At 27.7% G+C, this 16,101-nt stretch overlaps 1 protein-coding gene and 1 long non-coding RNA gene across 3 annotated transcripts; both read left to right on the forward strand.

Moving 5' to 3' along the window:
- The first annotated feature begins 1,061 nt into the window (after positions 1–1,061).
- LOC145749966 (pituitary homeobox 3-like) lies at positions 1,062–5,031 on the forward strand. The gene is made up of 4 exons (XM_082565869.1): positions 1,062–1,719; positions 3,094–3,340; positions 3,516–3,582; positions 4,059–5,031. The coding sequence occupies exons 1-4, from the start codon at positions 1,140–1,142 to the stop codon at positions 4,584–4,586; spliced, it is 1,422 nt and encodes a 473-aa protein (XP_082421995.1). The 5' UTR covers positions 1,062–1,139; the 3' UTR covers positions 4,587–5,031.
- A 1,453-nt stretch (positions 5,032–6,484) lies between these two features.
- Positions 6,485–14,657, forward strand: LOC145757398 (uncharacterized). 2 transcript variants are annotated; one of them, XR_014285448.1, is made up of 6 exons: positions 6,485–6,793; positions 7,160–7,337; positions 10,942–11,098; positions 12,220–12,369; positions 12,532–12,676; positions 14,239–14,657. It is a non-coding gene; the product is annotated as an uncharacterized LOC145757398 (long non-coding RNA). The 2 variants fall into 2 exon arrangements; XR_014285442.1 differs by having other exon boundaries at positions 12,220–12,294.
- The last annotated feature ends 1,444 nt before the right edge of the window (positions 14,658–16,101 follow it).

A 16,101-nucleotide genomic window follows, 5' to 3' on the forward strand; every position in this document is an offset into this window, starting at 1 on the left:
AAAACTGTTCAGAATAACTAAATTTTATCCACATTTAACTAGTGTTCAGCAATGCGTATAACTTAACGTTTAACCAAAATTACTTAAACAATGTGTTTTAATAGAAAATTTATTGAAGTCAGAAAGTTAAAGTTATGACTGAAGGTGTTTTTAAATGAACACAAACTTCAGTAATATTATAATGTGGAGCAATTGTTAAACTTTTTGTTTGGTTGCAACAGCCTTCTACCACATAAGAAACTAAATACGTTAAAATCTAAAAAAAATGACCTATCATTTTTTAAATTTAATTCAAGGTACTTTTGTATCTGGAAACGTGCTGATGCGATTGTGATTATATTATAAAATGTAGCATATTATATAAAACAACCGTTGCACTTCATATTGTGTTGGTTATTAAGAAAAGCATACCTACAGCCGAAACGAGTATTATTGTTATTGTCCACTTCAGGCCGATTGCGTTTCGGTGAGCTCGCGTTTTGGCAGCTGTGAATAAAAAAATTACGCGACAGAATCGAAATTACATAAATGTCTTTCACTCGCGCGTATATCACTAGCAGAATAGTCGACAATTTGACCTATAAGGCCTACAGTTATATGTGAGCAGAAAAACTTTATTTAATAATTAATATTTAATATTGAGTGCGATTTACCAGGATCAATTTGTAATCTTTTTTGATTAGAAAGTTTTAATATAATAAAAGTCAAGTCTTTGATTTAGACACAGCCAACTTATTTTAAATAACGACAAAGAGAGCCTATAATCCCTCGCTTAAAGATTAACGATATATGAAGCAATAATAATTTACGTAATGCAAATTAAGATATAAAAGAAAAAGGGTAGAATGGCTATCTCTAGCATTAGGTTTGTTACTGTATACGTGTTTTATTACACCAATGCTCAAATATAAATAGGTGTTATAGGAAGGTTTAGTATTTTATGAAAGGATAACCAGGTACTTGCAAAAATCTGCAAAATGGTTTATTATTGTTATAACAACTAGTATAGGGATAATTAAATTTTTTGTTTTTTATTTTGGTAATTTCATAGGGAAGCAGTCATTGTATTAATTGTAACCAACTTGACTGAAATATAGTTTTGTTGACTGTAAAATAGATATTGCAAAAAGGGTTTTTCAATGGATTACAGAACTGAGAATTTTTTTTCCCCGGCTGCAGCTGCTTCTGCTTTGGCCGCCCACCAACCCTACCACTATCTTAACCAGTCCAATACAAGTTATAACTACAACCCCTACCACACAGGTAACTACGTTCCTGGATCACCTTCTCACTCACCACCATCCAATTCCAGTACATTTTTTGGATCGGCTGTTAGTCAACACAATCCGTCAGCAAACGTCGGCGCTTCTTCAATGTTTAGCGCAGGCACAATATCAAGATATGCTGGCAAATTTTCTTCCAATTTTCCTAAATTAGCCAACTGTTCCAATTCAGTACATGGAAATGTTAGCTCTTTATACCCTGGTAGTGGGCTAGCCTCTTTAGTAGCCTCTGCCACAACTTACAACAATTCAGCAAGTAAATACAGCTCAATCACGAATCAGGGTTTACAAAATGCATCTGATGATCATAAAAACTATTACGAAGAATACAAGAAAAACAAAGAAACGCGTAGCAGAAGCAAAAGTATACCTAGCTGTCACAACACACCATCACCCTCAAAAACCGTCGACTCTGTAGACTTGTCGGCAGTTGAAGGTAACGTCAGAGAATATATCGATTTTCGCGGGAATTAAATTCGCGATATTGGGCCGATCTCCTTCGCCTGTAAATTTATAAAATGGAGGCGCAATATAATAACATAGTTGTAATATAGGAGCTTAAGGCTTTATTTTTTTATGAAGCTAAAATGTTTTCTGTGACTTCAGTTTTTTTATTAATTGCCAATGTCAGGGGATAACTTTAGTATTTAGAAAAAAGCTGCTATACCATTATAATTAATATAGATTTGCTATTTTTATATGAAATTAAGAATTTCAAAATTTAAATTTAGTTTGTCGTTTTAAATAATGTTAACTGATAATAACTTTAGAAGTAGTTTTATTTCGACTCGCAGTCGCCTTTTTGACCACTTATATAAAGGAGATTTACCGTTCTTAGCGGCTTTAAACTGTATTTATCAATAAACATAGAAATGTTCATAATATATTCGATAAGGTTAATAAAAAAGTTTAGCATTAAAAACGCAATTAATTTCCCGCCAATGGAAATACAAAAACCTAGTTATTTTTGAGGGGTTTTCGTACAAGACAACTTGCAATTTGTCATTAGTCGGCTAAGGTTTTTAAAGAGTGTTAAAGGATTTACAAAGATTATTCCGTTCCAACTTCGATTTTTATTTATGTCTAAAGTGCATTGAAATAATCCCAGTAAATCTGTGGGGGTTATTTTCCAGAATCCTATCTAAGTAATAACCTAGATCACTAAATTCTGGGCGGGAATATTTTTGAGTTCAGAAAACAATTTTCCAGGCAGCTAAAAATCATTATTAATTTACTGTTATGGAGACCGTGGGCAATTAAACGCTATTTAAGTTGTTAGATTTTAAACCAAGTGTGTTTCGTTCAACTTACAACGAGATTTGTTTTTAAGAAAGCCCCTTAACTACATTAACTAACAAGCCGCTTAGATTAGAATTTAAAATCAATGTTAATCTAATATAAAAGTTAAGCAAATGTTTTTAGTAGTTAGTGTGTATATGTAATAGATCCGTAAAAATACTTAAACAGTTTTAAAAGTTTAGAGATTAGTTCAATTTTTATTTAAGTTATTTTAATTGTTTTAAATTCAACAATACCATGGCGTAAATTTTATGGATAGACTATTATAATATTCTCTATTGTTAAACGTGTTGATTACCATAACTAATTTTTGTAGTTATAAACTGTGAATAAATGTCACATTATATTTAAACCGTCAATTTTTTAAATTGGATAAGAAAGTTAAGATCATTAATCCGATTAAAAAGATAGCATTACTAATAATATCCGTTTATGCATTGTAGTCGAAGTATAATGTTAAAATTTATTAATTCGGGTTTTCTTACGTTTATATATTTTTTAATTTTTGCAGACGAAGTTATAGAAAAACCGAACGAAATGTTGACACCATCTTCAAGTGGGAAAGTAGGAAACGCGGATTCCGATGTCGAAAGGAAAAGAAGTGGAGAAAGTGATAAAAACAGCGTAGAAATCGTTGCAAGCGATGATGGAGAAAGTAGAGATGGAGGGGAGAAGAATAAAAGAAGACAACGTCGTCAAAGAACTCATTTTACTTCCCAGCAACTTCAAGAACTAGAATCACTTTTTGCCAGAAACAGGTTTATAATATAACATTATAATTTTACCAATATACATGTTTAAAATTACTTGGTTTTTAAATACATACAAATTTATATATATACATATGCCATATACTTATTTTAAATCAAATTAAAGATACTTTTTTTAACTTAAATATGTTTTTTATTAATTTTTTTTAAATATATTTTTAAGGTATCCAGATATGCAAGCAAGAGAGGAAATAGCATCGTGGACAAATCTATCAGAAGCTCGTGTGAGAGTAAGCGTTTTTTTTCGTATTTTTTTATGTGTAGGTAAAATAAATTACGATGTGAATTAAATACATTATTTAACACAATTTTAGAAGTTTTAAAACAATGGAATATACATTTAAAATTTACGCTATGAATTCCAATACACAATTTTTATGACAGAAACATACTCAAATAACATATGTCAATCACATATACACGTAGACACAATCACGTTGTATACACGCAGACATTATACAAATGGGTAAAAAGGTCGTTAAACAATTTACAAAAACACAATGTGCTCCGGCGCAGTGATTAAACAATAAACCGCTTCTCTCTTATCAATTAACTAAAGCTTCTCTAATACACAAAACTGGCGATTCATTAGGATTTTGACTGAATTTAATCGATAAACTTTTCGTACAATCTATTAATTTTAATAAGGATCTGTTTTTTTTTGTAAAATGTTTGTTTAATTAATTTTTTAATTTTTAATTTATAGGTTTGGTTTAAAAATCGCCGTGCAAAATGGAGAAAGAGGGAAAGAAATCAACTGAACGATTATAAAACCGGATTTGGACAATTAAACAATTTTATGACTCACTACGACGAGTCGTCTCTTTACACCGGTTATCCCTACAATACATGGGCATCAAAAATGACAGCGGGTGGGTCGTTGGCTAATAAATCATTTCCTTGGCCACTTAATTCAAGTTTAAATCCGCTTACAACTCAGTCTCTTGGATTTCCGAGCTCCAACCCGATTCCAAATTCAATAACTGCAAACTCAGTCATGCCGAATATGAACATAAGCAACGGACTCTCAAACCTGGCGGCCGCTGGACCCGTGAACGTTTCGCCGGGATGCCCTTACAACCCAGCCGCTCCGTATATGCCTTACCGAAGCGCTGATCCATGCGCTTCTTCTCTGAACTCGTTTAGAATAAAGTCAAAGCAAGTTCCGTCGTCTTACCTCGGCTATCATCCCGGGCGGGAACCTAACTTCAACGCGTGCCAATACGCCCCATAATATTTGGAATTAGAAAATTTTACAGATTTTACAGGGATCTCTAAAGCAGTTGATAACGCCAAAGTTAGCGTCGTTATTAAGCAAAAGTTCCAATTTCTAAGATAAATGTGTGTTGTATAAACTAAATAATTAGGCATTATATGTTTTCTCAATGAGCGAAAATGACAAACATATTAAAAGACAATTATGTTATTGATTTGTTTAATGTATTTAATTACCATGCAGTTACTAAAATGTTCCTTGCTTATTTTGTACGTAGGTTTATATTTGTATATATTGTGTAATTAATATTGTATCTTGTTTTGAAGCATGCGTTATAGAATTTTCGTGTAATGATAAAGCAATTAAATCACGGCTGGAAGAACATTTGTAAAATTATTAAAAATTGTTTAAATTTTACCGTTTAATTGTTTCAATGCTTTAACGTTTTATTAAAATAATACGAAGTATAAAATAGAAATTGCATGGTTATTATTTATTTTTTAAAACTATTTTTTTGATCTAAGATTAACGTTAATAAATCTTACTGATAAATTTTTTAAATTTAACCTATTTCCTTAGATGTAGTATTGTTTTAACGCCTCTACGGCGGTATCTGCTTTATATTAGATAGCTGTGATGTTTAAAAGAATCTTGTGTCATTTACCCAAAGGGAATTTACTGGTGTTATAAGTTTTACTTGATGAAAAAACGTAAACAAAACGAATACACAAGGGACAAAACTGGCTCGTCAGTTCATGATAGGCAGTTTAAAATACTATTCATAGATTTTTAAATAAATAAAAATTAAAACTTTTGTTTGAAATTAAAAATTTTGTTTTGGTATAAAAAATACTCGTACAACGCGTATTACAATATACAAAACAGTCGGCTTATAGCGGCCTATTGGGCTTGTACCGATAATTGAGCAATTGTGAAAACAATCAATTGCTCATAAATAACGTCACGCCGTAAACTCGCCGAAGTCAACCAATACCTAAACAGTCGCAAATCAATCGCTTTTCGACAATGTAGTAATATGGATTTTTTTATAACTTTTAATCGAATCGTCGACTACATTGTAACTGTGTTGATAAAAATTAAATTTATGTTTAATAAATCAATTTGTTTAAATATTTTTTTTAAATAATAAATAAAGTCAAGTCCCCAAAAAATTTTTAAATGTGTAAAAAATTAAGATTTTAAATAATTTACAAAATATTCGCTTGAAAAAAAAAATTTCAGCTCAGTTTAAAAAATAATTTAGTAATTCTAAAAAGTCGTTTAATTGAGACAAATAACATGGACCGAAGATAATGGTTAGCGTCAAATTGCCAAAAACCTAATTCCCTATTTATAAGATATGATACAAGATAATCCGGGATTAGAAAACGTATAAGTCAATACCGCAACCACCGCATTTTATAGCTATATACATGTAATGGCATCTTTTTATGTTTGCGTTTTACTTTTTTAAGCGCTATCTTTTACTTAACTAAACAAACTGAGCCGATTTTCATGTGTTGTTTATTTTTGGTAAAACACATGCATTTAATCATTTTACCTTGACGTTTTCTGAGGAATTTAAAAAATTATCAATATATTGTTATATAAATATATGTTTTGTATAAGCGATAAAACTTTAAAAGAAATTATTTGGAATTTAAAGCTATACCACAAACACTACATCGCGTTCTGTCTACCTAATGGTCAAATATTTTGTCGTGCTTAAAAACAGCCTAAGGTAACGATAATTTACCAATCTCACGAAACAGAAATTTTTGACCAAAGAAGATAAATGCTCTGTGCCTAATCACATGTAATATTTTACTTGGGTTGTTTAAAAATGACGCGTTATTTTTATTGTATTGTTTTAGGTGCAGAGTAACGACGTAAATTGTAATACAAAGGGAGTACTGTTTGAAAAGAAAAGTAAAAATAGATTCACAAAGGAATAATCTTTAGAAAAACTAAGTTTAACAATGTCTTAAATAAAAATTTAATTTTTTATTTTTTTTAAATTAATTCTATAAATTCACGATTAATTTTTTATCTTTTTAAAAAAAAAATTAAATTTTCAAGCCAACTGTAGCACAATGCGATTTATTCATTGGACGTACATGGAGTATCAATTACAAACAAAATGGCGGAGAATGGCTATAGTGTTTCGGTTGGTTGCTCGTAGATCGAATAGTATATTATATGACATATTGTTGGAAACAAGAAGGGTTAGTTAGCTAGTTCACTTACTGTTTTAATTTTTAAAGTTAAATTTATTTTTTGGTATTAAAGGAAAAGGCGCAAGTTTTAGTAAAAACAAACATACTAATTAAAGAATAAACTAAATTGATTTTATTTCTTACAAATTTGGCACAGTTTAAATCTTAACTTTTATTCTTATTTAAAGAAAAATTAGGCATAGATCAGTTTTTTGTTATAAATATATTTTAATTCTTTTTAAACTTAAAAAAAAATTAATGCTTATATTTGATTGTCTAAATTACTTTTTTATGTTACAGAGTTATTTTTAATTAAAACTTATATGTTATAAACCTATTATCTTAAATAATGCATTTGTAATAATTTTTTTGTAGAACCAAAAACTCAATGAGGTAAAGTTATTTGAGTAGTCAGTTTTGTGTATTGGCAAAATAGGTTACAGATAATCACTATAGCACTCTGTATTCAATGCGTTCTGAGCAGTTAAATGTATTTAAAATATATTTAAATCAACATGCTGCAGTTGTTCTTAGACAAAGTTGTTTGATGAAGGTAAATATATAATTTGTATGCTTTAGTTTATAAAACATTACATTTACTGCTGTGTATCTTTTATGGAAAACATTTATACAAAGTCTTAGTAATATATTTTGCCTGTCAAAACAATTAAACTATTTTAATAGTAAAACTTAAAGTTTTTGTTTAAAAGTGTGATTTAAATCTGTAAAGTAAAGTAAGTAATAATTAGGTAATTAAGTTTAAAATATGTATACATATGATTTATACCATACATGTTTATTTTGAATACATAAATAGTAATAGATGGTTAAATAAAAAAAAAATTCTATAAGAATTCATGGCATTAGGAAATCCAAGCGTTTTTGGTGTTAACTTCTATTGCATTTTACAAATCAAAAATATGGGTTTAGTATTGGTTTGGTTAATATTCCAAATATGGAAAACACATTATTTATTTGTACGACAACACGCTGATGTTTTTCCGGCTTAGTTTTTAATCCACATTTATTTTACGATTTTATTTTGTCTGCCTAGTGTGTGGCCGATTATATACTTACACACATCTTGAATATAAAAATAGGATGTTATAGGAATATTTATTGAATATAAAAATGTTTTGTGATTTATAAAAAAATGTTGTTTTTTTATTTATTTTTATTTATTTTTTTTAGTTGCTTATCAGTTATATAAGTGTCATTTTTCATTGTAATACACCTTTTAGTATAACTTACATGTTGGTTCTAGAATAATTGACTTTGTCATTGTTTGTGCCAAAATTTAAACCAGCTTGAATATTAGTAGATTGTTTCTGTACCAAAGTAAAATAAAGTGTATGTAGTAATTATATGGAAACATCAATTAATTATTTAACAATTTAACAGACGTTTTTTAGTCAACAAATGGGAACATAAAATACATTTAGCAAACAGTTAATCCGACAAAATCTCTTAATTCCATAATGGCTAATTTGAAATTTTCCTTTTATTAAAAACTAAAATTATTCACATTGATTTTTGTTAGAAATGGTTGAAATCACTTAGCTAATAGAGTGTGCTTTAAAATAGAGCATGTCATTGTAAAAATTTACTATAACTTCCATATTAAATCTAAAAAATTGTAATACAAAATTGTTTGATGTGTGGCCCAATAACTTAAAAAAAATGTTTCTAACATATAAATGAAATATATTTTTGGTTACATTGATTGTGGATAAATTTAGCATGTATGAAGTTTGAACATGTAAGGTGGTGTTACAACTAAATCAAAGCTTTAAATTAGAAAACTTTGTTCAACAAGGCTTTTTTGTTATTGGGATTTCTTTTAACTAAATTTTTAAATATTTTTTGCACCCTTAAGCAAAAGTTAAAGAATACTTGCGATTAAACAAAGCCAGTTCTTTTTACAAGACATTTAAAAAGTTTTGTTATTTTCTAAACGCGATTTGGTTTACTGTACGATATCACGCTTATTACAACTGACAGCATACGATGGTTCAAACTTACTTAAGCGCTGTTTTTTGAGTCATTTTGTCATTAACTGTTCTTTATCGTAATTCCCAAAGCCGACAAAATACCCCCCACTAAGGCAGCGTACTTAGTAAATTTGTATTAATTTTTTGTTAAAAGTTTGTACATTAATATATTAATATTAAAAGATAACAACTGGTAAAACCCTAAATTTGTTGAATTGTTTAATTACACAAGGTGAATTTATAAAAATATAAATTAATTTTAAATTTACTATTTTAAAAGTAATTATTTTTCCCGTAGGGCATTTTCAGTTTGTTTTTGCAAAATGTAAACAGTAGAAAGAATATCTTAAGTTGCGATGAGCGCCTAGACAGTTTTGTGTATTTCGCCATTTTGTATTTCGCTAAAACGATTCGGAACAATTTATACAACAAGAGTTTTTATGTCGTTGTTTTGTTTTAATTATGCTTAATAAAAATACTTTATTTAATTAAAATTAGAGATTAAATTTCTTACACTTATAACAGTTAATTTTTGAGCAAATACTTAATATTTTTTAATAATATTTAATATATATTTTTTTAAAATTAAAATTAACTGCTAAACACTATTAATTTTTTTTAAATGTAGTATATTTAATGTAAAAACCTAAAATAACAATATTATATTTTTTAACCAAAGTTTAATTAAAATTATATTATTATAAAAATACATTAACAGTTTGACAAATTATAAAGGGTAATTTATTTACTTTAAAAATATTTTTTTATTAAATTTGTTATTATAAAGTTAAATGATCATAGTGGTGGGTCTTTACAACTAAATTAACCAGACATGTATACAGCTCACAGTGTCTGCAGTTTAATCCTTTTTATCTAGTAAAGCTATTTCTTTTATTACATAAAAGTCTATCGTTCAAGCGTTTTTACTCTTGTGGCCTCTTTATTTAAAGGCTTATAAGTATTATATATATATATTTAACACATAATGTATATACTTATATGTATGTATATATATCATACTAGTTTTACATAAATATTATAACAATAAATTTATTATTCTATTTTATTAATTGACTAATTTTTGCTATTTGTATAGCGGAACATGTAACTTTGGTTCGTGTAATTAAAAATTGAAAATAATTTTTTTAAAGTAATAAACAACACTTATCATTTGTAACGCTCATCACGGGTTTGAGCTCACTTGAGCGATTTTTCAGTTATTGGTTAGTTTACTTGCGACCCATTGTGGTATAAAAATCAAAATAGTTTAGTCACAGTTTTAAAGTGAGTTTTGTTGTTGGTTTAAGTGCCATTCAAATGTGGTTTCAGTTTTGTTTTGAGTGGAGCCAACCATGCAATAGAACTTCGTGTTATTTTAATCCAGTAGGATATGTTTTGTATTGTCCCCTGGCTTTACTAACGGATAAGCTTAATCTAATTTAAGCTTAATGTTTTAAATTTAAGAAAATTAACCGAATATCACGATTAAAGCGTCTAAAGGTTTTCTATTTTTTTAAATGGTAATGCAATATCCTTAAATATTTTTTTTTATTTTTTACACAATGCCAATTTTCACGAAATACATATATATACTTACCGTTTTTGGTAAAAAAAATTTAAAAATAATAAATATTATTAATATGTTTATGGTTTATACTGTTTAAAATTGTTATACATAATGGTGGAAATTAACATTAATTAGAAAAAATTGACATTATAATAAAAAAAATTTAGTTATTGCAAAAAACTTTGTTTTATAAAGTCAAAACAATCCCTAGACAAGTAAATGATTTTTGTTATACTTAAATATATATAACTTTCTTTTAACGAATTTTAATTTTTAAAATAACACAATAATATTAAAATCATGTCATGATTAGTTTTTTTTAGCACATAATTCAAAAAAATAATGTATTAAATTAAATTACAAAAAAATTGATTCAATATAAAAAAAAATGGGCAGTTTGAAAAATGAGCAGTTTAGATCTGATCAAAGTTTTGATTTCTTTTTAATTGTCAATTTTTTTATTTTTTTAATAAAAACCAGTATTGGTACATAATAGTAGGAGCAATACTTAATATATATATATCTAAATTTGTAATATGTACTTGTTTAATCATTTTGTAAAGTTTTAGTTTATTTAAAAATAAAACTTGTTTTTTTAGCCGATCCCGCGCAGTTGACAAATGATTTTACTAAGATTTGTGACAAGAAGTATCTTCTGCAATAAAAATAATAATAGAAATTATGTTCTTTGGTGACTGTTATGAAGCAAAACTTTTAACAAGCAAAACACTATTACATGGATTCAATATGTTAACTGTGAGTAAATTTTTTTGATAGTAAAACAATGTATACCTTATTTAATGGTTATTTAAATTTTTACGATAGACATCTATATATTATAAAGCTTGAACGGCAAATTTTGTATGTCCAATTAACACGCCTTTACAATAAAAAAGCTGACGTATATCATGTCTGGGTAAACTATCAAGGGATAATAGTTGTTGCAGATCGACTTATGCGACTGGGCTATAAGCTAAAATGCAGCAGATAGAGTGGGCCACCCAAAAGCATAACTAATAACGTTTATTGATAATTACCAATCGTGCTAATTAAACATTTAACTTATATTTAAAAAAAGGATTACATTTTTACTGTTAATATTTAACATATGTTTAAATTTTATTATTAATAATAATTTTGTAACTTACTTAATTATTAAAACCATTTTTTTGTTTCAAATAACTAATTACTTAAATGTTCATTTTAACATATTAAAACATTTTAAATTTATTATTTATCATAAATAAAACATGTTTTAAAAGATGTGCGGTTTATTTAAAGAATTTCAATCTATTTTTGTAACAAACTTTTATTTATATGTCGCAAAACATTTAATCTGTAGGTGGCGCTATGCAATAAGTAACATAAATAAAAATAATTCGATAAAATATACACAGATTTGGCAATGCAGCATGTCGTTTATATAGTGTTAGGTTACAGGCCGTAATATATTCGTTTCAAGCTGCAGCAATACCACAATATTTATCTTGAACCCTTAATTCACAAATCCCTAAATGTCCCACTACAACAACTTTCATAAAAATTAAACCTGTCATGTTGAAGCGACACATAGAAATAAAATAAAAAATGGTAACAATAAATACAATGAGTTTTACCACTTTATAAGTCACCACCAAAAGTCTCGTTAGCTTAACTTAAAAACACCAAAAAATTCACTCTGATAAAACTTACTTTTTATAATTAATTTTTTTTTAATTAATTATGGTTTTGTAATTAGAAAATATAAAGTTTATATTTTTTTGCTTTTTAGTAAAATAGAAAGTATACGCGTTTATGTTTAGGTGATAAAGTGGATTAAATAGGCTTAGTTAAAAAAATAATGAATTAAACTTTTGTTTAAATTTTTATCCCCCAAGCTTAAGTTGCAGTTGTTTAAGAATGTGCAGCGGTTTTAACTCGAATCTTTTAATCTTCATGATCACACTTTTATGGTGAGGATAAACAAAAAAACAAGATTAAAGAATGGCAAAAAAGATTACCTGCTTTTACATGTCAAATAATAAGTAGTAATATATTTAAAAATATATTTTTAATCAACAATTATATTTATGCAAAATGTGTTGTTATATTTTCAGTAATTTTTTTTGCGTTATTTACAAATTTATCTGAAAAAGGCTAGGTAAGCCTTAGACAAATATATTAACGAATAATTCACTTCTTTCCCACAGGGCTGCTGGTCAAATTTTTGTTGACATAGTTATAGAATACCTGGCAGCGCGTCAACGTACCGTAAAGGCACATGCTCGGTGAAAAAGATGTAATGCTTCATTAATTCCAGCGATGTTATTATTCTAAATAGTTTAACTTTAAAAGGTAATTTTTCTTTTATTTTTTTTCACTTTCTTTTTAATTTTTGTGGTGAATCAGGTATTTTTTCTCCAATAGTTCGTCATTGTGATTCATTATAAGTAGACGGCGGTTTTAAGGTCATCAGTTGTCGTGTTTTGTAGTCATTTGAATCATTGAGCACCGATTTATAAAACATATATTGTATAATGTTATTCAAAAATGTGCTTAAACTTTTTTTTTTATAAAACGTTGTTACACGAACCATACATTAATATTACAGCAGTTATTTATTTTAACCCCAAAACGTAATCCCTTTAACATATCTGTGAGGTTTTAGGCAATTCGTAAACATAAAACCGGTTATCTGTAACCTGGTAAAAAGAAAGCCCACTGATAAAAATAAAGTCTGGTTTTTGTTAAGCAAAATGTAAGCGCGTGTATGTGCGTTCAAGTTGAACCCATTCATATAAATTAGCCTTGCCTATCTTTAAAGGTTGGTCAAGATAGCGCGTTAAGTGATACGATCAGCGAAATGCAAAATTAACAACCAAGTTAAACTGCACACAACCAGAAAAAAACACAATTTTTAAATCCTTTTTTTTTATCCAACGAACGTTACGTTATATGTGAGAACTCAACAACTTCACATATCCTTTATATACAGCCTGCGTTACTAATTATATAGCAATTATTTCTGAAAGATAAACACTTTTGCAAGTGGTGCTACATTAAACATATGCAATGCTTTTTTTACAATGGATGTTATTATGGTATGTGCGATATAATAGCGTAATCATTTGCCTTTGATTGGCGCGTTCCAATTATCCACCGCAAATGAAGATGGAGTATATATAACCCAAACACGAAAAGCTAATGAGCCGTTTTAACGTCTGAGCACCAAGCCAAACTTACCAGGCAATATTAGATAAAAAATCTTGCAAATGTTTTTAACAATAACCTGAATTTGATTAAAACGGGAAAAGCAAAATATAATTTGGGGAGTTGGTTTTGATCTTTAATAAATCCTTTTAGTTAGTTGTTTAAAACAAACAAAAACGGTAGATTTTTGTTTGTTTAATCACTTTCAATTGCACAGTAATAGTCTATGTTAAATAAATGGGAATGTAAACAATTGACCAAAATGTTATCGCGTTAATGTCCACATTTTGCTACCCGCAATATTATTACTTGGCGCCAACACACAATAGTCGTTGTTACGTCACAAGTAATCCTTCTGTCTGGCTGTCATTTTTTAAAACTAGCTGTATTTTTGAGACAAAGCCTAAATTCCTAAATCAATGAATTAAATGTAGAGTAAAACGAATATCCATCACAATTGAAAACTTCCACAATAGAGAGATAAAAATTGCCGGCACTATATGCTTTAGATAAAGGTCGAGCTGAATGCAATATTTCACTGGTTTCTCTTGTTCTTTAATATCCTGTTTAAACTTTTGAACCTATAACAATTATTGGTAAACGATTAATAAAATATTTGGCAATGTCAGGTTAATGTAGTCAAATAGTAAAACTAAAGTATAGTAATATCAAGTTTATATTTAACTATATCATATTTTGTTTTGTAGATTATTCGAACGAAAAAAAATATGAAAAGTGTTATTCAATAACAATCCTACCATACAAGCCAGAATGATATAAGAAACATCAACATAAAGATTAAATATTTCTAAATATTTTATGAATTTGACAATTTTCCTTTTATTTACTGCACGTAATTTCATAACTATAAGTTGCCGATATTTGTAAATCGTACAAGAACACTATTCTGCATATTTCATTTTCTTAAACTCTCTTATCTTTTTACAATCGTTCATTTGAATGGCCTTACTTTAATATGTTAGTCCTACCTTTTGACCTCAGGTGTATTGGGATTGGTCAGTAAAAATGTCCTGTGTGATTTTTTTTGAAATTCTTTTGCTTGTAATATCATACAACGACTTTGTTATTTACATTTCGTGCCACACGCTTAATAAAAGTGATGACACTTTAAAGAGTTATTTATTCAACCAAATCCATGTATTAGCTAAAGATATCATCACTTTAGAATTGCACATATCCGCAATCATTCGACGCATTTCTTTGTATACAATTGTATCTTCCTCAATGCTATCAGTACCTCGACAAAATTATCCATTAGACCCCCTAGAAGTGATGGTAAAGTCACGTAAAGTCAATAAGCCCCTTTTTATCTGTAAATACTTCGGTAAATGAATTTAACACGCTCGCATGATTATACTCCCTCCTATGTATTTATTTAAATTGAGCACCCTTAAAAGTAATATCATGATTTTTTACGGATTATTTCAAATTTGTAAAATTATAATTCTTATATTAAATAAGTAATTTGTGAAAACAAATAACCTTACCACAGTTAAACAGTTTAATCGTCGATCATATATTATTAATGTGGTTTTGTTTAAATATAAAAAGTACTCAGATGTTTTGCAAAAAAATTAAGGCAAAAATTTTAAATTTTCTGTAAATTTAAAACATAACGTTGTTACCCTTTCGATTTTTTTCTCAAAAGATAACACAATAACCAAATATAGGCCAATTGTTATTCTCTAGTATTTGCGAAATTAAAATATTTAATTGATTAGCAGTATTACTATAGTTATTCATACCACAATAAGATTTTAATCAGATTGCAATCAAAAACCTCTATTTCTATAATAATTTCAATGGGTTATCAGTCTGTGATAATTTTATAAAGCTAACGTCTTTTTTCATTTTATTTAAAAAAAAGAGTAAAACGTTAAAATTATAACAGGCTTGAGTTATCCCATCAAGAACAGTTGATGTAAAAAAATAACTTTATTTTACCTATTGACCAGTATGCAAGAGTTTTTGTAAAATATGGTATATGACATGCTCATAACATCATCCAGTGGCAAAGTTATTCTAATATTTAGGTTCATTTTAAACAAAAATAGAAACATTTTTTTTTTATTTTGTTTTTTTTTGCACATTGATAAAAGTAAATAATAAATATGATATACAATTAATATTACAACAATGCGACGGGAAAAAATGACAAAATCAATTTAATGATTTAAAAAAATATTGTCCTACATTTACGGCAACACGCTGTGGCTATTTATAACAGATATAAAAATAATTTTATTTATGTCAAAATTAATAAACATCTAAAGTTTTATAGTTAGTAAATTATCACGTTCTATACACGAATTCAACTATATTATAATAACTTATTATTGGTGTAAAATTTATATTATTTTTTAATTTTCTAGCGCGTTGTGTAGCTTTTAAAAAGAATATTTCTGCTTTTAAAACTAGTTATAAATATATATACTAACCTTCTTTATACAAAGAGCATATAAACGTACAATGTTTTATGCCAATATAACTTACAATCCAAAAAATTATTGGGTATTTCGTAAAACTATCGTCAGATAAGCAATATCAGC

This window comes from Corella eumyota, chromosome 1 (assembly GCF_963082875.1).
Source record: "Corella eumyota chromosome 1, kaCorEumy4.1, whole genome shotgun sequence".
Lineage (NCBI taxonomy): Eukaryota > Metazoa > Chordata > Ascidiacea > Phlebobranchia > Corellidae > Corella > Corella eumyota.